This window comes from Pipistrellus hanaki (assembly GCF_964339955.1).
Source record: "Pipistrellus hanaki genome assembly, chromosome: 1".
Taxonomy (NCBI): domain Eukaryota; kingdom Metazoa; phylum Chordata; class Mammalia; order Chiroptera; family Vespertilionidae; genus Pipistrellus; species Pipistrellus hanaki.
In genome coordinates, this window is record NC_140503.1 from 167,665,056 (window position 1) to 167,691,694 (window position 26,639).

At 39.8% G+C, this 26,639-nt stretch overlaps 1 protein-coding gene across 2 annotated transcripts in view; it reads right to left on the reverse strand.

Moving 5' to 3' along the window:
- Positions 1–25,691, reverse strand: part of MTHFD2L (methylenetetrahydrofolate dehydrogenase (NADP+ dependent) 2 like) — a 79,598-nt gene extending 53,907 nt beyond the window's left edge. The window contains exons 1-6 of one of the 2 annotated variants that reach the window (XM_084884293.1): positions 25,457–25,691; positions 23,180–23,267; positions 18,647–18,831; positions 17,308–17,430; positions 10,289–10,441; positions 9,032–9,139 (exon numbers count right to left, since the gene is read on the reverse strand). In XM_084884293.1, the coding sequence (XP_084740419.1) occupies positions 9,032–9,139; positions 10,289–10,441; positions 17,308–17,430; positions 18,647–18,800 (538 nt within the window). In that variant the 5' untranslated portion in view covers positions 18,801–18,831; positions 23,180–23,267; positions 25,457–25,691. The remainder of the gene's footprint in view (positions 1–9,031; positions 9,140–10,288; positions 10,442–17,307; positions 17,431–18,646; positions 18,832–23,179; positions 23,268–25,456) is intronic. The other variant, XM_084884292.1, reaches the window with a different exon arrangement.
- Positions 25,692–26,639: the final 948 nt, after the last annotated feature.

Below are 26,639 nucleotides of genomic sequence, written 5' to 3' on the forward strand. Positions count from 1 at the left end.
AACTAAGATCTGGAAACAGCCCAAATGCCCACCAGTGGATGAGTGGATAAAAATGCTGTGGTACATTACATCATGGACTACTGTGCAGCTATAAAAAGGAAGGTTATTTTACCCTTTGCAACAGCATGGAGGGACCTGGAGATTAATATGCTAAATGTAATAAGCCAGTCAGAGAAAGACAAATATCACATGTTCTCATTTATATCTGGTACCTAATTGTAGAGGGCCGCCTGGGAAGGCACAAGGACATTTCTTTAATTATTGTCCGCTGAACTCAGGGTGATAGGCAGAGCCACGCCCTGGGAACATGTTTCCCCCAAAAGGCTGGGCATGTTATCAGCTTGGCCTTCATTTCAGTCCAGATGTCAGGGTGCAGGCTTTGATATATAAATCCAGCAAGCACCAGGAATGCTAGGGTCTACTCAAGAATGCAAATAAGCTCCTTTGATCCTAAATTTTGGTGATACTTCCTGGTATTTTGGATATAAAAATAAACACACTGTGTGGGGTTGGGGTCCTCGCTGCCTCTCCATCAGAGAGAATGGCATCCCACCTGCTTCTATTTCTGCATCTTGCTCTCTTTCTTTTATTTCTTAATCCCCAACTCCTCCACTCAGGAACTGGACTCGTTATTTTTCCGTGCTAGATGCAGAAAAGAGAGAAACACCCCACACCTAATGAATAAACTCAACTTACGAAAAAATAGGTCGGAGGCATGGATGCATGGAACAGACTGAGGGATCTCAGAGGGGAGAGGCATGGGTATATGGAAAACCAAATAACTGAACAACTGTTTCTGGTCCTGAGAGCTATCTATCCAATGTTAAAATAAAAAAGTAAAAAAAATGGAGAATAACCTTGAAAATTCTCTGAGCAGACAAAACCAGTTTAGTCATACAAGCAAAGCTTATTTAACCAAGTTAATTTGACCTGGATCATTTCTTGCTTATGCCTCTGAAAATCATAAACAAAATTTGAACTATTTCTCAAAGTTTATATGAGGTAACCATTGACCAATTCCCTATCATTTAAAAAAATTCTAATACTATAACCAATCACTGTTAAGAATAAACAGTCCCTGCTTTCTTGCTAATATAAGCTATCTTAGAACAATATACTCCTTAGCCTCATTCCATATTTTGGTTTGAGGGCTCCTAGTTTGCAAACTATCTTTTTGGTGTGTAAACAATAAACTTTTACTGATTATTAATTCGGTGACTGATTATGTTATGTTTGAACTTTTGACGCCTGCTAACTACATTCTCTTAATTGACATAATGAAAACTCTTGTCATCCATATTTCTAGTCCTGGTATTCCCACTACTTTTCTTCAACAAATCCTCTGGTTTGCTGAACCTAACCCATTCTATCTCCTCAGCTTTTTCCATAGGATAACCAGTACTAACAAGTTGCAACAGCTACTCCTTAGAATGATGTGTATCTCTGACTCTGACGACTTTTCCCCCTACACTCAGTTTCATGTCCTTATTGCTCAGATGATATCAGCCTTGGAAAGAACCTAATTTTTCTAAGCATTCCACAGACCCAGGTAAAAATTTATAAGAAGAGTCTTAAACAACGTGTTTCTGCAGTTTTGCATAAGTTTATATTGATCATGATAGCCTAGAAACCTTCAAATATCTATTTGTGTCTGCATCAGCAAATACAGCAAAATGAAAAACCCAGTAGGGGCTGGAATCTCATATGTGAGATTTCTTTTGTCACTTTCTCTAGATAAGGAAAAACTGAGTAATTCCCATCACATTAATTCACACGATGGTCTGGTTTAAAAGGAAAAAAATAATTGAGGAAAACTCAGTACTCATCAACAGAACAGCACTCAATGAATCTTAAAATAATACTGCACTCTCTTGACTCTGAACTCATGCTTCCTATCCCAACTTTAGCTGCTTTTCCTGGATTAAATTGTTTAAATTTTAGATATTGTTGCAGAGCACTCAGGTCTAAGGCTTTGGTCCCTGCTTTACTAGTAAATGGGCCAGACTTTACTGACTTTATCTGGACAAGAACTGGCTGGTTTGACTTGCTGTTTATCAGTCCTCCCAATGTCTTCCAAACTGCTTGGGCCAATGGTTTCACTTTTAACTAGTCAAATACTGTTTCAAGCTCACTCCTTTTAAAGACCTACAGGTCCTTGGAGAGAAAGAGTTTTATGGACAACTGACTGAATCCTGACCATCAGTGTCTGTAGATATTTTAAAAATCTGCCCCAGATTGGGCCAATTATTGAACTGAAATTGTGGATGCATTTACTCAATAAAGACAATGTACAAATGAACAAACACATGTATACTAGAGTCCTGGTGCACAGACTTCTGCATCGGTTGAGTCTCTCAGCCTGGCCTGTGGAAATCAATGGACATCTATGCCACCACAGCCCAGCCTTACCAGCTCATCGGGCTTCAGCCTGCTGTCCACATTGATCCCACACAGCACACAGTAGTGTGTGAAGCGGCAGAAAACCAGGAAAAAGCCTGAGCCTGGGCTGGGTGTTGTGTTGCTCCTGCTCATCCCAGCCCCGCTGCGCCTGCTGCCACTGCCACTGCTTAGGCACACAGGGGGAGTATCCACGGGAGAGGCTCGCACCACTGCAGCTACACTCACCAGCCATGAGCCCGGTGTCTGGTGCCCATCTGTCAGCTGAGCAGTTGACACCAGGGGGCAGCTCCTGTATTGAGAGTCTTCCCCCTCGTGGCCAGTGCAGCCAGTGCATGTAATAGCTACCAGCAGGTCGTCTGGTCACTTAGGCTTTTGTATATATAGACTAGAGACCTGATGCACAAAATTCATGCACAGGTAGGGTCCCTAGACCTGGCAGGCAATCAGGGGTGATCAGGGTCGATCGGGGCCTTCCAGATGCCAGCAAAGGCCTTCCTTCCCCAGCTGCCAGCTGCCAGCTGGGACATCCCTTCATTCCACACTACCTCCTCGTGATTAGAACCCATCATAATGAGCAATCAAACTGTCTATCTCCCAGTTGAACTCCTGAGGGGACACTTTGCATATTAGCCTTTTGTATATATAGATAATAAAATTGTACATAGTAATAAGCACAAAGAAGAAAAGAATGCAGAGTAAGTAGAGAGTAATAACATGGGTGATATGTTAATAAGTAATTAGGGACATTTGAACAGAAACTGGAAAGGAGTGAGCAAAAAATTATGTAAATGACTTCAAAAAGAGCATCCAGGTAGAAGGAAAACCAAGTGCAAACACACTGACACATGAACAAGAATGACATATTCTATAAAAGCAAAAGGCAGTAGTGGCTCTGGGGCAGAGATGGAGGGTGAGAGTGGTAGGAAATGAGGAAGAAGATGAAGCCCAGGTTTGATCATGAAGGGCTCTGGAATGGAACGTTAAGCTCTGGGCTCATTATAATCTTCTAATCACTCATCCTCAAGCTTGATAGCATTATAATATTCTGTGTTTAAAAAAAATACTAATGTTCAAGTATAAGTTGTAAATATTATTATTTAATTGTTCAGTGTTAGATTCAGGGAGCTATATTTTTTTTAAAGCCCCCAGATGATCCCAGTGGGAAGCAAGAGTTGAAAAACACTGGTTTAGAAGTTGATAAGAGGAAAATGACCCAGAAACAGAGAATGAGAAGAAATGTCTAGTGAAATAAGAGAAATTCATGCCAGAGTTAGCTTTAATCTGTGCTTAAACAATAAAAGAAATAGCTCTCTAAAATTTTGCCATTTCATTAAATTTTAAAGCATGTTATACATATTATTCATGTATGTTCATTACATAGTTTCCTGATTATAAGGACCTTCAGGAGAAATTACTCTTTGGTCTTAATATCAGAATATTTTTTATTTATCCTTAGCATGTGTTTATTTTTAATTTTAAAGATACTTTATTGAGTAACTAGTTATTATTTTCCTGCTAAAAAGCTCTCAGGATAAAATTACTGATCCAATCATATAGCAAGCACAGTTTATATTTAATTAAATAAATTTGCCAGATATATATTCAGTACTAGTATATAAAAAGCAATGTGATTGGCACTAAGAACATACCTATGCAGATTTAATGATATGTCCAGTTTTAGCAGTAGCCATATTCTTAGCTTCATTTCAGTCACAGCTTTCCTTTAAATTTTTCTTACATATTTCTCATTGGCTTTGTGTTTTAGATATTGCTATGACCCACCTTAAATACTTTTTAGAATAAGTAGACCATAGTAGCAAATATGTATTGAGTATTTACCATGTGGAAACACTAAGTTCTTTAAAGATATTAGCTCATTTAATTCTCCCAAGGCCCTCATGTATCCTTATCAAACAGAAAAATGCATAAACAGAATGTGACCTCTGGCAATGTGACCAGAGAGCTTGTGCTTCTTCATACCAGGCTTATTCCAGGTGCCAATCTTCACCACTCCGGACAGCAACTGTGGTGTGAGCATCTTGGCAGTTATACATGAAAGTAGGAGTTTTAAAGTCTTATGTTTTTAGGATTATTGTCCTATTAATAGGAATGAAATGTATTAGTATCCAAATGAATAAATTCCCCAGGTGACCAAATGCTCATGGTACCAAGTTGCCAGGTCAGGGTTGAGGGCAGTACTCATGATTATGAAACAGATTTTAGAAAGGAAAAAAAATCAACTAAATTTTAAAGCAATCAGACCCCCCTAAAGCCTAGACAAAATGAATCGCCAGCTCAGCCATGCAACAGGGGCCAAGTGAGAGCATGAGTCAAAGTATTGCTCTTCCCTTTCTAGTTGTTCTGATTAAAAGATGTGTGTATGGGGTTTGTCTGTTAAAGTTTTATTTAATTATTGCATTTATTTCCTGCTTTTCAAGATTAACAGATGAAAATAAACTCAGGAATCTTACTAGAATATCTGACTCTATAAACATGCTTACAAGGTCATAGACTAAAGCTAAATACTAGTAAGCATTCCCAAGGCTCTTGCATTTGAGAAAGAAAAAATATAGACATCTTAAAGTAACCTCTGTTACTGCCCTCTCAGTCATCCTTCCTCTGGGAGAAGGGTGGACCTCTGGGGCATACTCGTACAAACACAGCAACACACACACACACACACACACACACACACACACACACACACTCTAGAGGCCCAGTGCACGAAAATCGTGCATGGGGGATCCCCTCAGCCTAGCCTGCACCCTCTCCAATCCAGGACTCCTCGAACATCCCTCTCACAATCCAGGACCCCTGGCTCCTAACTGCTCACCTGTCTGCCTGTCTGATTCTACCTAACTGCCCCCCCACCCATTGTCCTGGTCACCCCCAACTGCCCCCCTTGCAGGCATAGTAGCCCCCAACTGTCCCACCCACTGGCCTGGTCATCCCTCACTGTACCCCCTGCTGGTGTGGTTGCCTCCAACTGCCCCCCTGCAGGCCTGGTAGCCCCACACAGCCTACTGTTCAGTTGTTTGGTTGCCCCTCACTAACCCCCCTGGCAGCCTGGTCCCCCCACACAGCCTGTTTGAGGAAAAACAACAACTTCCAGGATCCAATACTAAATATTATTATTATTCTTTCAGAGATGCCGTGCTTCCTATATTACTATAGTAAAACCTCTGGGAATAATCATTAATCAAGTTTGGTTCTGTTTAATACAGCTTTTTCAAACCTATTTGACCAATTCCTCTCTTTTTTTAAATTAAAACCTATTTAAGATCTTGTGGTGTGTCAGTGTTCCTAATTATACAACTTAGGAATAGCTGTATTAAATATTTTATGATACCCTTGGTCTACAAATAAGGTAAATTATTCATTCATTTATTGCACAAAGTCTTTTTAGACAGTTAGATACTGAAGATAAAATGGGTAAAAACAAAGATCTGGTCTTCACTCTTGTGGAACTAATTGTCCAGTGAGTGTAATGAACATTAACCTAATAATGACACAAGTAAGTGAAAATTACAAACTGATAAATGTAATAAAGAGAAGTTCTTCAGTATGTCTATGATGGTGTGTGGGGTGGAGTGGGAGAGATGATCCGAGAAGCCTGCTAAAGAAAGCTCCACCTGAGTAGGAGGGAACAATGACTATGTGGAATGCTGAAGGATGATGTAGGTAAGAGGTTAAATCAGAATGGTGATAAGGGGAGCAGAAAATGGAAGCAATTCTGGGAAGTCCTGAAAATCTGCAGAAAAATTCACACAGGGAAACAGGAAAAGACCTCAGATAAAAGAAGAGCAACAAACTATAAGAATAATAAACAGAAGAAACTTCAGAGATATTTATTGATCAAAAATGGGGCCTACACTCCTTTTTCTTTTTTTTTAGCATTTAGTAACTTTATAAAATAACATTAACTAAAAAATTTTAAGTCACCATATAATCATTTATATTTATGGCATGAGTTATTCTTTCTGTAGAGAATACATATTTTTCTTCTAGATCTTAGATACTTTTAATAACTTCAAGTAGGAGATGTTTTATTTTTGCCTGTGAGGTGAGAAATGAAAATTAGTAACAAAAAGTAAGTAATAAAAATAAACAGTAACAGAAGGTAGACAAAAAAGGGGGCTAAAATTCATGTATAACTGTAATTAGAAATCGTTCATCCCTTCCTTCAACTAAGCTTTTATTACAGAAAATGCTACTCCTTTGCAGCACTCTGCACAATTACAGTGATTAATCATTCATAGCAAATTAGTTTAATGGCTGTCTTTCTTAATAGATTATAAGCTTAAAAGAACAGGGCAATATCTGACTTAGTCACCATAATATGCCCTATTCTTGGTGACCAAGAAATCAGTCCATCTGTAAGAATGCAGCATTACATGTCAGCAGCTCGAGGAAAAACCAGTTAGTCTAAACAAAATGATAGCCTCTAGATGTTTTACTGGAAAACACTGTGACCTCTTTTAATGAATGCCGTCAGCAACCACTTCACTTCCCTTCCCTTCCCAGTGTCCTGACGTCTCCTCTTCCATTACTGATGGTGATGAGGCACCCTTCACCCCTGTGAACTGGTTCTTGGGGAACAGGGAAACTTAAGTAATACTTCTACATAAATGCCTATAGTTTTAGAATATTAAGAAATTTGTGTGTGGTAAGTACCTAGCTTGTCTCCCTCCTCCCCTTCCTTGCTTCTATACAAGATTTTTTTTTTCAATAAATGACAATATTTTATTTTAAAACCCTTGCCTGTGGTCTTACTTTCTATAATACTGGTACAGTAGTTGGCATATTGGAGATACTAAATAAACTTTTATTAATTGACTAGATGTATTATAACATACCAAGCCCTGTGCTATACTTCAAAGATACAAAAAGAGAATTGAGAATTTCACAGATAGATAACTGATATGCAATAGGCCCAGAATTGTGTCAACAGCATAGACAATGTGCAAAACTTAGAAGGTTTGGGCCACGTGTGGAAAGATGGTGAGAAGTGAGAAAAAAGCAGGTGAGAAATGGGAATTGGCATGCAATGGGGTATGCAATGGCAAAGAGGTGTGGAAGAGACAAGTGTTTAGGAAACAATGTATAGTTCTATGGGGCTTCTGCATAAGATACCAGAAAGAAAATGATAGAAGGAATGGCTGAAACATAGGTTGGAGCAGACCACAATAGCCTTATGAATGATGCCTTCAACAATTAGGCATACCGATTTTAGGAAAAGGACGGTTTGTGCTGGTAGTATAATAAATGCCTCCAAGGTCATGGCGAGAAAGAAAATGAAAGGGAGAGAGAAAGATTTGGGCTTCACTCTACATTTTAAATAATGTTTAATGTTAGTTTCAACAGTGTAATAGTCCCCATTGTTTGATGTGAGAATACATCTTTTCCAAGTACAGTGTTTTCAGATCCTATCTGGCTGAATTTCAGAGATGTTGGAAATGGGACAATACTCTTACTATGCAGCTGAGAAAAGGAGACTTGAATATGTTTGTATTTTTCTATTGCTTTCCACTATGCAAACTCAAAGCTATAATTCAGTAAAGTCTAATCAACATAGAAGCATCGCAAAACAATATCCTAGTATCTCATCATAAGAATTTCTAACTTAGGATCATGGGATGGGGAGAGCAGAGACAAATGCCTGCCATCCTCCCTGCCACAGTTTGACAATGGTTCATTCCACAGAGGCAGCATTCCACTCCACTTCCAAGGCTAAGAGTCTTAGAAGTGATCGCTCTGGCCGAAACCGGTTTGGCTCAGTGGTAGAGCGTCGGTCTGCAGACTGAAAGGTCCCAGGTTCGATTCCGGTCAAGGGCATGTACATTGGTTGCGGGCACATCCCTGGTAGGGGGTGTGCAAGAGGCAGCTGGTCGATGTTTCTAGCTCTCTATCCCTCTCTCCTCCTCTCTGTAAAAAATCAATAAAATATATAAAAAAAAAAAAAAAAAAAAGAAGAAGAAGAAGAGGAAGTGATCACTCTGCATGACTTCTGCATTTCTAGGTGATTCTATTTGGCTCCTCTCTTTAAAACCTTAGAGTGCCTGGTCCCACCTGGCACTGAACTGACCTTAACCACACAACATACACCATGTGGCACTTGAACATCCACTCCTGTATTACTACCTGAAGGCACCTCCTGTAGGATGGATACAATGCTCTTGGCTGGCAAAACTGTTTATTTCCCATCTGGAGTCAATTTTCACAAAGCAAAGGCATTCTACTAGCAAAATACCTTGTGGTTTTCCATTGACACAGGGTGCTCCTTGAATAAAAAGTACCTGATATACAGAAAGTTGCAACTGAAGGACAGCTTGAGGGCAAAAGCTGAACACCAATGCAGAAGCAGTGCTCTGAAAAAACAGTGTCCAAAGATGAACCCTGAAGATGCAGACTACCATCTCCAGAAAGAAAAAATAGAAACAAAGAGGCCACATATTTCTAGTAATTCCTTTACTCACTTTCAATATGCAGATGTCATTAGATGAGGAATAAAGAACATCTTCATTTGCATAAACCTACAAATACACTGTCACAATTTCAAACATCTAGCTTTTATTAATTTAAGAAGTAAAAAAGTTGTAAAGGTATATGGAATCTCAAAGGTCCCACCTACCTCCTGGTCGTTCATGTTCTCCATCAGTGTGTAGAAGCATGGCAATGGGCATCCCTACATTCTTGGACCTTCCAGCCACAACCACATTTTTCCCAAATGTTTCAATTCCTTAAAACACAGAGTTTGATTTAAATAATCAACAGGAAGCAAATACACATTTGAACAGCCAACTGAAACATTCTTTAAAATTATCTAATTGAATTTGATTATATGGTTTATCTATAATGTGTCCACATTGATTATTTATAAATATTTATTTTATACCCCTTAGATTTGTCACTTCCTTTCTGATTATGTCCTCATGGAAAAAAATCACAAATAGTTTCAAGTTGCCATTAAATTGCTTTTTAAATATTAGGGTTTACATGAAGAGTTAGAGGTACTGAGACTTAAATATATTAACTGCTAATTACAAAATAGGCAAAGTACAACAATGTCAAGTTTCATTGGCAATAACACTTTGAGCACAACTGGAACAAAATAAGTGAGGAGAGTATTTTCCTCAAAGCTCATGCCCTTAATGTCATAGGAAAGAAACACTAAACTTAGGGACTTAAAGAGGTATGAAAGATAAATCTTGCAGATTTAACCCTATTTACCACTTTGGGGCATAGTTTCCCATAAGTAAAATGAAGAAGTTAGAATTAAGGATATTGTGTGTTTTTTTCCAAATACTAATATTATCAGAGTATAATTCTAGGATTTGCTTTCCTTTGGAAATTTTCTCTTTCATTTGAAAAACAGTAGATTAGAAAGGAGATGCTGTTAGAAATGGAAGTGACAGTGGTGGAGCTCTCACAGGTGTACAGAGATGTTTGCCTCTACATTAATTGACACCATATTGCCCTAGGGGTCAATTAATGTAGAGGTCAATTACCTATGGCATTTAGAGCACAATTCAAGGGTAAATGTTTGTAATAAAACCCTAGGTCATTACAGATGATTCAAGTATGTTCAGCACATTCTGTTTTTAAAGGTAAGGAAAAATACAATACATTTTAGAAAATGTATCTCAAAATACATTGTTTTTAGATTAAAAGTAGGGAGGTAAACCTACTATTAAAAAATTCACTCCCCACAAGATGCAAGAGTGGTTACCTGTAAGCTCAGTTTAGCTTATTTTGGATTTTTCTTTGACTTACAGAACTTTATATCTTTCTACAGACTCAGTGGGATTGAAGTGGTTCCATCAAGGCAACACACAAGTTCTCAGTTTGGTTCTTAGCACCCACGTCCTGTAGACCACAAATTACCAACCTGTTCTTTTGATTATTTCCCAAACAGCACTGGCAGTGGCAGGTATGAGAGAATGCTGATCAAGGCATAGTCTTCCAATATTGATAATATGAAATCCATCTACATCTTTTTCAGGGGCAATTCCATTGCATACTGTTCGCTCATCCACATGATCTGAAAAGTAAATACAATTGGTCTAATTTTACAATTTTTTTTTTCTTTTTAATTTGGAGGTTTAGAAAATGAAATGTGAGGACCTACTACCAGATCACTTATAAATCATTATTCTTTTATTTTTCTTAACACCAAAATAGTAATACAAAATGCTCTTGACCAATGCCTGCCTTTAATTGCTGTAAGAGAATAGACAAGTACAGGGTCATAGTGGCTGGCCTGGTGGAAGGGAAAAGTCTATAAATAAAACAATACCAATGAGATCTGGGAACACCCAGATGATAAGTCTTTGCCTCAATAAGCTTGCATATTTAAATTTATGTTTTACTATACTTTCACAAATAGGCTTTCATTAAATATTTCTAGCATTTCAGATTAAAAGGGCTTGGTTAGTGTTAAAAACAGTTATTAGTGGGAAACCAAGATGGCGGGATAAGGTATATACCTGTACGTGCTGCCTCTCACAACCACACCAAACTACAACTAAAAGACAAAATGACTATCCCCCAGAACCACGGGAAAGCTGGCTGAGTAGAAGTTCCACAACTAGAAGGAAATAAAAAAGTGCCTTGAGACTGGGTAGGATGTGCAGAGGCATGGAAAAGCTGAGGTACAGAGGCACACAAATTGGACTGGAAACTGGTGTGCTGTTTTTTTCAATCAGAAAGGAGATACAAGCTCCCTACTGCTCTGAACTCCAGTTTCTGGCGAGACTCTGGGGACCCAGACTCCTACAGGGAAAAGCTAGACTGTCTGGCATCAGATGGGAAAGTGAGGGTGGCTTTCTTGCAGAGGTGTTTGCAGTGATCATTGTTTACTGCTAGGGCGTGGGATGTGGGGACGAGGAAACGAGGAGATGTAGAAAGAGCTTATTGGCAGCCATCGCTGTATGCCACACCCAAGTGATTCCCTGAGACCCCACCCTGCCCAATTTACAAACCCACCGGAGCTGTATGTACCATGTTTCCCCGAAAATAAGACATCCTCCAAAAATAAGACCTACTTACAGGTTTCCTTCTGAGTGAAATATAAGGCAACCCCGAAAATAAGACCCCCCAGGCTAAACATGAGAGATTTGGTCCACTGATTCTGAAAGAAATGGAGTCACAAGAAATTCACCATGAAATTCAGGAATTGGATTGTTATGATGATGTTCCAGAAGATGATGACATGATTGTCATTGAATAAATGAGTAAATTCTTGATACTGTAGGATTCACCGTTTGTCTGGTTTGTGTTGACAACTACAGTACTACCGTACCGTATACAGGTAATAAATTTCCTTTATTTTCATTTAACAATAAATGTGTACCGTATTCTTCTTCATGGAAAAATAAGACATCCCCTGAAAATAAGACCTAGCGCATCTTTGGGAGCAAAAATTAATATAAGACACTGTCTTATTTTCGGGGAAAAAGGGTATATTAGAAAGAGGGATGTTTAAAAGAGTCTTTTGATTTTGATAAATTCTTGATCCAAGATGAATACACTAGAAAATAGTTGAGAACATCATTTGAAAAGAAAAAGTGTGAAAAAGAAAAGAAATAACCTCTGTAGCTCAAGAATTCCAGATTTTAAATAGACTTTGAGAAGTAAATCATCTTGTTATATAATACTAGAGGCCTGGTGCATGAAACTTGTGCACTCAGGGAGTCCCTCCACCCAGCCTGCATTCTCTTGCAGTTTGGGAGCCCTCGGTGGATGCCTGACTGCTGTGGAGGCAGGAGTCTCCCACCACTGCCACTGCACTTGCCAGCTGTGAGCTCAGCTCAGGGCTTCTGGCCAAGCGGTGCTTCCCCTGTGGGGATGCACTGACCACCAGGGGGCAGCTCCTGCGTTAAGCATCTGCCCCCTGGTGGTCAGTGAACGTCATAGCGACCAGTTGTTCTACTGTTTAGTTGATTTGCATATTAGCCTTTTATTATATAGGATAGGGGTGTCGAACTCAATCAGAGAAGGGGCCAAAATCTAAAATCCAGCCTAAATCGCGGGCTGAATGGTTTACTGAACAGTCATAAACTGACAATGTCATAAACTGACAGCGGAGTGCAGTGATGACAGCGCGGTGCGGGCCACATTGCAAGGCCTGGCGGGCTGGATTTGGCCCGTGGGCCTTGTGTTTGACACATGTGATATAGGATAACCTTTTTGTGAAAGCAACTACTCAGAAAGATGTAACTACATAGATTTGAGAGACTAAAAAAAACTCTTGAGATGGATTTAACCTGAGTCTAAATGGAGAGATATAAGTGGCTACAGATATCTGCCAATCTCACTAATGTGTCAATTATATCTCAGTGATTTACTCAGCTTCCAGTATAAACCATTAACATTTTTTTTAAATCACTACTTTCTCAACATTGCCATCATGTGGTTAACTATTCCACATACAGGAGATTCACCTTTCATTTTTGTCCCCTTGCTCATAAATTCTTTGATAAAAATGTTACCTAAGAATTTCTTTTTAACTGGATGAATGGTATTGTGAGGATGACTTTGTTTCTATGTGAATACTCAAATTTTGTCTAGAAAGATTTGAAATAAAATATTCTTTTCAAAATCTAGCCTTTTTCCTTTGAATAAACTTTAAATGGATAAAATGGTTGAATCATAACTTGTGGCTTGAGACACAATCTCAATTTTAATCTAAGCACAATCCAATTATAAAATATTTAAATAGCTATTTTTCATAAGGTAGGCATATGTAAATCCACCACCCCAAACAAAGTTACAGCTTTAACAATCACCTACATCTGACCATATAATTCACCTTTATCCCATTTCCTTTCCTGTTCCAACCTAATGTAACGTTTATCCTGAATCCTGTGTGTAGCATTCCCATTTAAAAGTCTTCCTTTTCATATAGTTTCATTGCATTTATTTGTGGGTTTGTTTGTGGGGTTTTTTTTGTTTTGTTTTGTTTTTTCAGAAATTCAGCAAATTTACTATCTATGGCTCCGATAATTTATCTTTCATGTAAGTAGATATTGATTGTGATTGTGAATTTGATTCTCTCTCCATATTTTTTAACGGTGGTTTTCCTTCTTTCATAGGTCAAGAAAAACATTAATTTTTCATTTGCTCACTTTTATTCATTGTTAAGACCAGAGGATTTAGGTTAATCTAGCTAGGACTGGGCTTTGTTTAATTGGGTTGTTTTTATTTTCACTAAATTATTGACTTTTGAGAGCTCTTTATATATTCTGTATATACATGTTATCAAGGTATGCTTTGGAAGTAAACTCCTCCAGTCTGTTTCTTATCTTTTAATTTTTTTAACAGTGTCTTTTGAAGAGCATAGCTTTCTATTTCAATGAAGGTCTAATTTATCAAGTTCTCCTTTCATATCCACATAAAATCCAATTGTTCCAGCACCATATGTTGAAAGCATATTATTTATCTTTCTACTTTTGTCAAAAATCAGTTGTGGAGACAGAGTGGGAGGTTGGCAGTTAGGGGGATCAGGCCAGCAGGGGAGAGAAGTTAGGAGGATCAGCCAGCAGAGGAGAAGAGTTAGGGGAATCAGTCCAGTAGGGGAGAGCAGTTAGGGGCATCAGGCAGGCAGGCAAAGTGGTTAGGGATGATCAGGCTGGCAGGCAGGTGAGCTGTTAGGAGCCAGTGGTCTCAGATTGCAAGAGGGATTTCTGACCACTTGTTTAGGCCTAATCCCTGCCTAAGAGGGTATAGCTAGGTGAGGGACATTCTAACCCTAACCCTAACCCTCCCCTATGCATGAATTTCATGCACCTGGTCCCTAGTAAGTTAATATATGTAAAGTGGCTGAGACTTAACTGCTTAATGTAATAAATGTTAGCCACTACTATGTTGTATATTACCATATATTCCGCTGTATAAGATGACCCCCTAATTTTACAGTTAAAACATAGGTTTAGGCCTATATTTGCTGTATAAGACTACCCCCCACTTCCAAGGCAACACCAGTTCTTTTTTTAATAGACTGCCTCTCTGACTCTGGCCAATCTGAGCAGGCTTTTTACTAGAACACAGTGTAGCTTCGGGTACAGAACATGTATAATTTGCATGCATAAAAAGCCTGCTTGGATTGGCTGAGTTAGAGAGGCGGTCTATTAAAAAAAGAACTGGTGTTGCCTCGGAAGTGGGGGGTAGTCTTATACAGCGAATATAGGCCTAAACCTATGTTTTAACTGTAAAATTAGGGGGTCATCTTATACGCCGGAAAATACAGTACTGGCTTTTCAGCTAATTGAAAATTGCTCTTTCTGAGAGCATCAAGATGTTAGTTACCAGCATGTTCCCTTTGGCTCCATGCTTCTCATCCTCCAAATAAACAGGACTCAACAATTTAGTAGTATTTCTATACAGATAAATCACCAGTGACATCTAGCGGTATTGCTGACAAATTCACCAAATGAGTTATATTGCCCACAAAGGGGTAAAATTTCTACAGATATAAATTTAATTTTTAGGACAGACTATATTGAATGTTGTTATTTGGAAATTTATATAACTACTAAAGGTCCAGTGCACAAATCTGGGGAGATGGAGGGCATGGTGGTGGGGGGGGGGGGACCCTCAGCCCGGCCTGCACCCTCCCTCTCACAGTCCAAGACCCGTTGGGGTATGTATGTCCATCCAGCTCCTGGCTGAGCAGCACTCCCCCTGTGGGACTGCACTGACCACCAGGGGGCAGCTCCTGCATTGAGCATCTGCTCCCTGGTGGTCAGTGAGCATCATAGTGACTGGTCATTCCTCTGTTTGGTCAATTTGCATATTAGGGTTTTATTATATAGGATTTCAATGTAGTACAATGCAAATCGGAGAAATTTCATAAACTGCAAACTATAAATAGATAGCTTGGCAAATACAGTACCAAAAAAAGTTTTTAACTTTTTTTTTTTTTTTTGCATGAGCAAAATAATAGGGTTTAAACCCATTGCCAATATTTTGGACAGATTTATGATTCTTGTAAACCCCTGATAATATCTAGACCTCAGTTTCCTATAATATGAAATGAAGGTGTTGTACATGTTGAATTTCTTTCCAGTTCTAAAAGTAAGTGATGAATTATTATACTAATTTTAACATGATGAATCCATATTATTACCTATCAGAAGCACTTTCTCTGAGGGTCCACCCCTGTCTACCCCCTTACCCTACCCAGTGCACAAACCTTGAAGACTTGATAACTTCCAAGATCCTTTCCAACTTTATTATTTTTTAAAATGCAGCCATGTTGGAATTAGACATATAAATTTTTGGTGTAATTTAATCAGCATGGAAGTTATAACATACTAATATGTTAGCTTATATTGTTGAAGAAATTAAAATATTAACACCATATAAAGATGTGAGGCAAAGCATCATGCATCTTTATTTTATCCAAGTCAAAACTTACAGAAGGATATGAAATTGCACAAAACTAATGTAACCTATACTATATCAGCAGTCCTTGCTTTGCTCCTTGAAAATGCACAAAGTTTAGAGACACAACTAATTAAATAACACCAGTCCTTCAATAACACAGTGCATATGTCAGTGACCAAGGTATATTAACTGTATTGTCAGAGCTGCTGGCTTTGGTTCGTAAATCCCTATTTAGATATACCGTGTTTCCCTGAAAATAAGACATCCTCCGAAAATAAGACCTAGTGCATGGAAAGATAAGACATCTCCTGAAAATAAGACCTAGCGCAACTTTGGGAGAAAAAATTAATATAAGACACTGTCTTATTTTCGGGGAAACAGGGTAGCATCAGGAGCAGTGACCAACATATCACTTCTTTCAAAGTCCATCAATGATAGGCCACTGCACATTTGTATTGAGTGCAAACATAGACAGCAAAGCATGTTGCCCCCTTGTCTGGAAGTGTAAAGTCACATGACATTTCCCCAAAGTGAATAATCAACAGAGGGAATTAGCCTATGAAGAGGAAAAGTACAGCAGAGTCAAAATGTGATGTTGCTAGAGCTGAAAGTGGATAGAATAGATCTGAAAATAGTGACAACCAAGCAAAGACAGACAAAATCTAGGCAATCATGAAGTGAATGTAAGACCTATGACCTAAAAACAAGTTGCTTCAATAAGGTGCTAATTAAATATAAATGGCTGTACAAGAAATAGGTGACTGGAATGTTGACACTGTACCCTTTGAGCAACTTAGCTAGGCAGTGACAGGAATTCAGAGAAGGTGGACTTATCACATCAATGAGGAAAGTTATGACAAAAAGAATGATAACGTCCCACAGAAAGTGACACTGGCATAAAACCTCACTTTGAAGACACTCAGAAAAATGAAAGCTGATCCAAACTTAAAAAGAAATATGAAAGTTCAAGTCACCAAGACTTAGAAAAGATGCTTGTTCCATATTGTAAGTCATACGATGAGAAGACGATAAGTTCTGTTCAAACTCTTGACAAGTTTTCTGTAAAGAAATAAAATACTTTCTTCTCAATGTTTTAATGTTTTAAACTACAGTGTATTAAATAAATATTAGTTTTACTATTTTTCATTTTCCTATACATTTACAAACCACAGTGAGTAAATTTATAATGGTTTGAGAAAAACACTTTAAGAGTCATGGAACAATTGTCATTTTTGCCCTTGATTAAGATCATTTTGCCTTGTTTCAGCTTACACAGTCATTTTACAGTCTTGAAATACTGTGCAAAGCAGGGAATGCATGTATTGTCAATCTTTAAGTTGTTCTTTCACATTTTCAGTCATTGTAAGCATAAGTCACTCAGAAATTGCCACTATTACACGATAGTGTAATAGCCTGATCCCTTCTGAACAAATTAAATAAATTACTTGCAGTGTCATGACATAATGTTGAAAGACGCCCTTTATCCTAACCAAAGCAGACATATAGAAAAGGATTAAATACCTGGCAGTGGCAACTGAACTAATATGCCACTGACTCTGGGGTCCATGTTCAATTGATCGGTTATATCCAAAATCTCTTCTTGAGAAACATCCTTAGGCTTTAGAATAACCTCACTGTAGATACCTAGAAGAAAACAAGCACAGTTACCTGATTAACAAAGGTGTGTGCTTTTCATTTGTGGTGTCTTACACAGTGTGTAACTCAAGCATGTCCAACACAAAGGCTAACATGGGCCAAATAAACAAGGTTTAAGTTTATGTGGGCCACAAAAAAACAAAAGCTTCAATTTTCATAGAAACGTAGGTTTATTTTGATAGAAACATACCGAATACAAAGGGCTGAAATAAATGAGTAATCGTTAACATAAAATAATAGAACATTTTAATAAAATTAATATTTCTTTTTGAACATTAATTTACCGGATACTGAGTAACTGCACAAATTAATGAATATAAAACAAATAAACCTATTTCTCTTGTTCTCCAAAAGCGAAATATTGCCTGTTGTGCACACCAAATAAATCAGTCCAAGACTAATGAGTGGCAATGGGCTGCTATAATATTCACTGCTAGTATTAGTGGAGAGAAATGGTGTGCCTGCACATAAGGCATGTGAGGAAAATGAATGCAACATGATTATAGTAATCAGTCTTTAACAAACATTGTAGTTCATTATTAATAATTATGCACAACAGGATATTGTTAACATTAAGCTATGAAATTTGTATTAAAATGTTTCTTACACACCATTATTTTGACTGGGCCACAAAAATATTCATTGTGGGCCACATGCGGGCTGCACGTTTGATGCGCTTTGTGTAACTGGTTTTTCTGCTCCGGTCCCACAGGAAGGAAAGGCCCTTCTGCAAAAATGGTGTTCTAAGCATCATCAGAAGGGATTTCTCAAACAGGGTTCACATGCATTCTTTGGCCCAGTATCCTGTGTGGCAAAAGGCCCTTATTTGTGATAAGCTACTAATAATGAATTTGAATACAATGAAAACATCAATAGTACCACCACCACTGACAGGTCAAGTTTGACACAGTGAACTGACCAGATTTATTATCTCATTAAAGCAAATGTAATAAAAATGTCCTTTTAAGGGTAAAGTGTTCCTCTCACATCTCACCATAGCATCTGAAATCACATTGAATTGATTCAATAAGAAATTTAAAGACAAGGGGTAAGAAATAAACATAAACATTGGTAACAAAAAAAATCTATCATGATACTAAATGTTATTCAAATAACACTTATTGGACAATGATCATTCATTATCGCACTTTGAAGTAAAATCAGAAACATTCTTGAGTAACAAGCACAACTAAAGCATCCCTACCTACAGCAGAGGCGGCTCGGATCTTCTTCCTGACGTAGGTGTGGCTCGCTGGGTTATCTCCCACTAAAATGATACTGAGGTGAGGTCTTCTGTTCCCAAGGGAAATCCAGGACTCCACACTCTCTTGTATTTCTTTCTGGATTTGTTTGGCCATTTCAGTTCCTGAGATAATAATGGCATCATGTCTATGGGGAATAAAAGATTAAATGTAGTACTGAAGACGACAGTAAGGGGTATTCAACAAAGTACGTTTAAGATACAAGAATGACTAAAATGTTCGTGGTTCTCCAAGTGAGCATCCAAATTTTGATTTTCCAAGAATATATGACACCCAATTCTTCAGATTCATATAGTTATAATTTTGTGAAATGTTCTAAATCTGCTTTTTAGTTTTAGATCTGCATTATGTCTATAGTATACATTTCTTTATAACTATAATACAATATGGATTTTTTAAATTATCAAACCATATACTCCAGATTTGGACTATAATACTGGCTCTGTTGAAAGCTCTGCTATTTTTTAGAAAAAGCAGATCAGCACAGTCTAGTTAAACACTAACACCCATCTTGAAAGTCTTATGTCATGTAGTACTAGTATGTGACCCCAGTGTTGCGACCCTAAGCTAGTGTGTTCACTGTTAGTTACTGTGCCCTACACAAAACCCGAAGTTATGAGCTCTGTACTGCACAACTCTTTTAACTCTATTCCACAGCCTTAGGACAGCTCCATGACAACAGCTGCCAGTCCTGCCATGCTTGTCAGTGATTACTGTGGGAACCAGGTCAGTAAAGATGGCCCAATTGTTCCCCGTACCATGGCATCATTCCTAATGGGGGAAAAGAACAACTTCACAGAACATTACTTACTGGCAGTTTACAGAAGTACTTAAAAAGGTAAGAAATGCTATGCTTTGATAGGTAACATAAATCTATCTCTGGAAAGGCACAAAGAAATGCATTATGGGAAGGCTTGCCAGCTCACCATGGTGTCAAACTTAAGAGTGATAAATCGTGTTACTCTTACTGTGTTTATTTCTTAAAGGTACCTGATCTATAATAATAAAAGCATAATGCGCTAATTAGACTGGACATCCTTCCCAACAACCTTCTGGACAAAGCCAGAGCTGCAAGGGAAGCCTGATCCTGGGTACCAGAGGGAAGTCAGTGCAGGCAGCCAAGGGAAGGAAGGCCTACTGTTTTTTAAAAAATACATTTTATTGATTTTTTATAGAGAGGAAGAGAGAGAGATAGAGAGCTAGAAACGCCGATAAGAGAGAAACATCGACCAGCTGTCTCTTGCACACCCCCTACCGGGTATATGCCCGCAACCAAGGTACATGCCCTTGACCGAAATCGAACCCGGGACCCTTCAGTCCGCAGACCGACACTCTACCACTGAGCCATACCGGTTTCGGTGGAAGGCCTACTCTTGCACCAATTTCATGCATCAGACCTCTAGTAAAGTATGATTCCTTCTTCATGCTACCATGATTATTACACAAAATGCCAAATACAGGCCAATGAATATTGTGAAGAGGAAAAGGAGGAATGGGAGGAAGCAGAAGAAGAAAAGGAGGAAAGAAAAATCTTATAGTACCTTAATTCCTTCTAATATCTGTACACTTTTTATTTTCTAACAAATGTGGGCACAATGAATATCAGCCAACACACAAGTGCAAACATGCTGCCACTTCCAAATAAGTCAGCTGCCTTCTTTAATAGGTGATGTAAATACAGGTAGAACCAGATCAAGAACACTCCATTTCAGCCTGGCCCTAGTGGTCCATGGTGTTCATCCAAGTTCACACAATTTTGATGTAAACATTGTTCTGGAAATAAGTGATTCCAAAATGTGGCCTGTGGGTAGATACATTTAAAGTGCCTGGGAAGCTTGCTGAACTTGCAGATGCCCAGACCCCAAGACCATACCCACAATTCAGTGCCTAGAGGGTGAAGCCTAGGAATCCGCAAGTCTAGCAAGTTCCCACAAGTGTTCTTATGCATGACCGTGTTTGAAAGCCACTTCTTCAGTTCAACACAAAAGTAAATTTTAATAACAATCATAACCCTGGGTAAATAATTGAAGAGAATAAGCTAGTTAGACAATACAGTTAAAACTAGACCTTATAATTATAAGTAAACTGTACTTTTGATTCTAATTTTGTTGACTTTTCACTAAAAATTTAATAGCTTCAAGACATGGAAGTTCATGGAGAATTCAGTGTGTCACATTTATTTCATTGTCCTAAATTTATAACAGCTTTATTAAAGTACTGGAGACCTAGTGCACAAATTCCTGCATGGGTGGGGGCCAGCTGGCCTGCCCCGATAGGGGGTGACCAGGCTGGGCCAGCTAGAAGGTGAGGTCGAAGCAATTGGCCAGCCAGCTGTCCCTGGTTGAACTCCCAACTGAGGGGACAATTTGCATATTAGCCTTTTAATATATATAATAGGATAATTGACATACAATAAGCTGCACACATTTTTTATCTTAATAAATCTTTATTGTTCAGATTATTACAATTGTTTCTCCTCCCCCCCCCACCCTGAATAGCTCCCCTTTACCTGGTCCCCACCCCAACCTTTGTCCTTACCTCCTTACCCCCCACCTCCCCACTGTCCTCATCCATAGGTGTATGATTTTTGTAAAGTCTCTTCCCTTTCCCCTGAGAATGATCAATCCCCTCCCGTTCTATGCCCCTGATTCTATTATATTCACCAGTTTATTCTGTTCCTCAGATTTTTAATTCACTTTTAAAGTGTACAACTTGATGTTTTAATATACATATGTACCTGGGAAACCATTACCACAATTAAGAAAATGAACATAGCCATCATCCCAAAAAATTCTTCTATAAATATGAATAAGTCCAGAGGGGAAATTCTGAAGAAAAATGAACAGCCTTCATGAGAAAACTTGGAGTTTTTTTTGTTTGTTTGTTTTTAAATATATTTTGATTTTTTTTTTTTACAGAGAGGAAGAGAGAAGATATAGAGTTAGAAACATCAATGAGAGAGAATCATTGATCAGCTACCTCTTGCACCACCCCCTACTGGGATGTGCCCACAACCAAGGTACATGCCCTTGACCAGAATAGAACCCGGGCAGGCCAACGCTCTATCCACTGAGCCAAACTGGTTTCAACAAAACTTGGTTTTTAATTATTAAATTCAACTACCTACTTTATAAGACATTAGTATTTAAATAACATAAACCAGTATCTTTTTCTAAGTCCAAAATGTAGGGTATTTTGTTTTGTTTTTAATGTTAGCTACGCTGCAAAAATTATAAAGCCATTGGCAATGAGACAAAAAGAAAGGTGAGGCTTCTATAAAGAGCTGTAAGCAAATACTCAAATTTTTATAAATGCTAAAAGGAATCATAGCAGGAGGAAGAAAAAAAATCTGCCAAATTAACGATTTTAGGACAAACATGAAACAAAAACTTGGGATATCCATTTACTGAAAATTAGTTCACGTAGGATTATCTGAAGCAGGGTTTGTGGAAGTCCCTGTTGCAAATCTGCTTTGAGCAAGACTTTAATTTAATTTAAAAGGCCTGTGTGGACTCTAGCTGGTTTGGTTCATAGAGCATCAGCCTGTGGACTGAAGGGTCCCAGGTTCGATTCCAGTCAAGCGCACATGCCTGTGTTGTGGGCTTGATCCCCATTATGGGATGTGCAGCAGGAGGCAGTCAATCAATGATTCTCTCTCATCATTGATATTTCTCTCTCTCTTTCCCTCTCCCTTCCTCTCTGAAATCAATAAAGGTATATTTTTAAAAATAAATAAATAAAAGATAAAAGGTCTGAAGGAACCTCCCCTTCAAATGCAATCGGTCCTGCCCGGCTCCATACACTGAAAAGCACTGAGACAGACTTAAGTGATGCTTACAACCCAAAGACATTTTTAATTTGTAAGCTCCTCGCATAGCAAGACGAAGTAGGAAAACTCTAATCACAAGAAAAAAAAATTTAACTTTTGGGCTACTTAGGGAATTCATTTTAGAAACAGTAAGCTGCAACAAATAGAAGTTAATTTATTTCTTTGACATTAAATATATTTTCTTCCCATTAATAAGATCTAATTTCTCACAAATAAATGGGGAGAGGGGATGTACTCTGCAAATCTTAAAGGAAAAACCATTGAGAAAAATGCTAAATTATATTTCGAGATTTTGTAACTTTCAAATTCTGTTAAACATTATCACTTGAAATTTCACTTGTCAAAAAAAAAAAAAAAATCTCCACTAAAGCCATATCTACATGTCCATTATTGAAGGTATCTAATTATTCAAAAATATTTTTAAAAATTTTCATCTTTCATTTAAGGCTCTATATAACTCAGAAAATGACACTAAAATCCGTTAACTTCAAACAGTAAATATTTTTCAGTGGAGAGTTTATCATACTCAAAGACAATTTTCAGTTAAGAATAACACTAAGGTTCAAATTTTAAGTCAATGGGAATGAAGTCAGATTTAGACCACATTCACTTTGAAGACCTTGGTAACTAATGTGTCACACTATACATTTAAAAATGATGACTGAGGATGGGGACCAGTGGGGAGGCAGACAGTGGCGACCTCTGGAAGATGGAATCTCTTCTCTCTGCTGGCCCTAGAAGAGAAAAGAGACACCAATAAGCATCAACACACTGTCCGAATTCCTCCCCACCAGAGACCCTCCAGTCCACAGGTGTTTCTCAACCTTACAGCCATCCTCACGTTTACATCTGGTATTCAGTGCCAACAGGAGGATATCAAAGACACCACCCTATCCTAATTTTTAGTGCTGCCTTCAAAAAATAAAAACTATCAAAAGTATTGTTTTGTTATGCACAGTTAAAATCTGCATCAAATGAGCCTGAAGGCAGCTGGGTCGAAATAACAGTTCTTATCTTTATTATGAAAAGCTTTCTAAAATTATTACACTTGATTATCCTATCCTATGTTATAAAAAGCTAATATGCAAATCGACCAAATGGTAGAATGTCCGGTCTCTATGATGTGCACTGATCACCAGGGGGCAGGCACTCAATGCAGGAGCTTCCCCTTGGTGGTCAGTGTGCTCCCACAGTGGGAGTGCTGCTCAGAAACCGTGCTCATGGCTGGTGAGGGCAGCGGCAATGGAGTGGCAGGAGCCTCTCCTTCCTCCATGGCAGCGCTAAGGATGCCCCACAGAAAGCTCGAGGGAGCGGGTCTAAGCCATCAGTCGAACTTCCCCCTCATCCCCTCGAGGGGTCCGGGACCTTGAGAGGGCACAGGCCAGGCTGAGGGACAACACCCTCCCCAGTGCACAAATCTTGTGCACAGGGCCTCTAGTTTTCAGTCATAAAGAGGCTATTACATAAAACTTTTAAAAGATCTAAATTATCCTTTTGGGGGGAGAGGCATCTGTACAAACCTAGTGGCAACAACCAAACACTTGGGTTGCAACTGTTGTGTTCCCATTCAATGAATGCACATGGGGAGGACAGGGTGAAGGGGTTGATTACAGCAAGCCGGCTAAGAGAAATTAATCAACTTGTACAATCTGAAAAAAGTTAACCTCATCCTGGAAAGAAGCCCTCAAACACTACAATTTTTTAAAAATCTAAATCAGTAGATAAAATAACCACAGTCGATAATTCCTTCAATTTTGTAATGCAAATCGAATTCTCCAGAGTCTCCTTTTCCTAGGTAACAAAGTGAGTCATTCCAAACAGCTGTCAAACTCTTCCAGCCACTACAAGAGCTTACACAACCAGAACTCTGAATCGGTTATTTTCTCACATCTTCTTGTGCCAGACCTTGTCATGAAAAACTGCCTTCCCAAGTACACCCTACAGGAAATCACTTTTATTTCAGCTACTCAAGACTTACATCCAAATGTATGCAATGGGGGCTTTTAAATTAAATAAGCAGCCGCTATATTTCCCCATGACTGGTCATCACTTTCTCCCAGGAATTACGCTGAACTATGGAGACGCAACAAGACTAACAAGGCAACATCTCTGGCCAGGGAAAGCGGCAGTGAAAGCGGCGCATTCATTCCTGGAAGCCCTGGACCCTAAGTCTGGAAACAGACGCTCTTCTGCTCTCACCTGCTTGGGGACAAGAGGATACAATGTAACTCCTTCGATTTGCGTTTGTAAAGGACGGGAGGGTCGTGTTAAAACCGTACTGTTCTGTATTTCCAAACCAGCCAGCAACAAGGTCCACCGAGATGCAGCGAACACAAGACTCATCGCTTCAAAGGCGGTTTGGAAAGTGCCATCCAGAAAAGAAGACTGAGAAATCAAGATTAACGTCTGACTTTGAAAATCATTAAGGACGTTCGGGCTGGAAACGACCTAACTCCGTAGGACCAACAAAGGAATTCAGAAATGCAAACGCTCATAACCACCCACGTGGGACTGCGCCCGCTCCTTTGTTTACCAAGGACAATACCCCAAACAAACAAACAAACAAACAAACAAACAAAAAGAAAGGTTTGGAAGGAACAGACCACGCGTTCTCACGGCAGCTTTCCCCAGGGACTCAGAGGTCCGCACCAATCACCCCACGGCGCCAGCGGCGAAGAGGGGACAGTCTGGTGCCGAAGCCCAGAGCCAAGCACTTCCGAGTGGCCCGGCTCCGCGCCCAGCGGACAGGCCTCGTGGTCCCGGAGGCCAAGTTCGGCGCCGGGAAGGCCTCGCCCCGCAGCCGGGAGCGCGGAGCTCCGCCCGCCACGAGCGCCCGCACCGCGCCTTTCCCCCCCGCCCATCCCACCCTCACCCCCCGGAGCGCGCAGGCCCGGGGACACCCGGCGTCCGGCGGAGCTCGTACCTCGCGCCGCTGCTCCGAAAGGCCCGGAACGCGGGCCCGGCCGCCCCCGGCGCCCTCATTCGGCCCAGGCGACAGCGGAGCAGCGAGAGGACGCGGGCGCACTGAGCCATGGCCGCGAACCCCCGGCTTCCGGGCGGCGTTCACCCCCCGCCGCTCCGGCCCCGCAGCTGCTGGACGGGGTCCGCCCCCTCCGGGCCCGGCGGGAGAGCAGCTCCCACCGCCGCCGGGTTCCGGGGGGCGGGATCGGGGGCCGGGGGGCGGGGCTGAGGGATGGCCCCAGCGTCGGGGGGCAGGGTCAGGGGGCTGGGTCGGGCCCCAAGGCTCGAGCTGGACGTGGTCTGGGGGTTGCAGAACCCTGGAGGTGGCTGGAGGTGTGGTTTGGCGACTTGGCTTCTCTCCCTACTCTGCCAGCCGCAGACCTTCCGCGGGGAGGACACAGGGAAGGCGGCTACACTGACCCGTTCCCGCAGGGCTCCCTTCTCCCGAGCTGGAGCTCCCACCCCCGCCCCGGAGAGGCCGCCAGGAATTTGATTTGGAGCCGGGAAGGTCTTACTGGTTCTTTTGTTTCTCACTCCCTTAGTGTAAGGTGACCAGGCATCCCGCTTTTGGCGGGAAAGTCCCGATTTTTAACAACTTGTCCCGCGTCCCGAGGCGTTTTTTAAAAAGTCCCAATTTTTGGAAAGAATGCACGACGAGCTAGGGAACGGCGGGAGAACGGGAAGAGAATATATGGTTTTCGGCGGCCATGTGGCTATTTAGCCAGGATATGAGTTTTGTATTATTCTTGTTAATTTTATAATGTTAAACTTTAATAATAACAAATAATCGTTGAGAACTGATTGTCGAGAACTGCTTATCAAAGTTCGCATTGCTGGTCAGATGTTAGAATTGTGGAATACGCGCTGTCCTAACCAGGAACTACTGCTGCGACGGAAGGCGTTTTTTCCTACGGTAAATAAAGCGTGGACATCAGAAAAATCACAGTTAAGTGTTGAGACTTTGAAAGCCATTTTATGTGTGAAATATAATTGAACAAATTCTTGTGAAAAATTTCATGACCTTTTAAACAATGACAGCAATCTACTAAAAAAATTCACTCAAATGAGAAATATGCCAAAGAATAAAATAATACTATACATAATTTTTATTTATTATATTTGTAAATTGTACGTATGTTGAAATT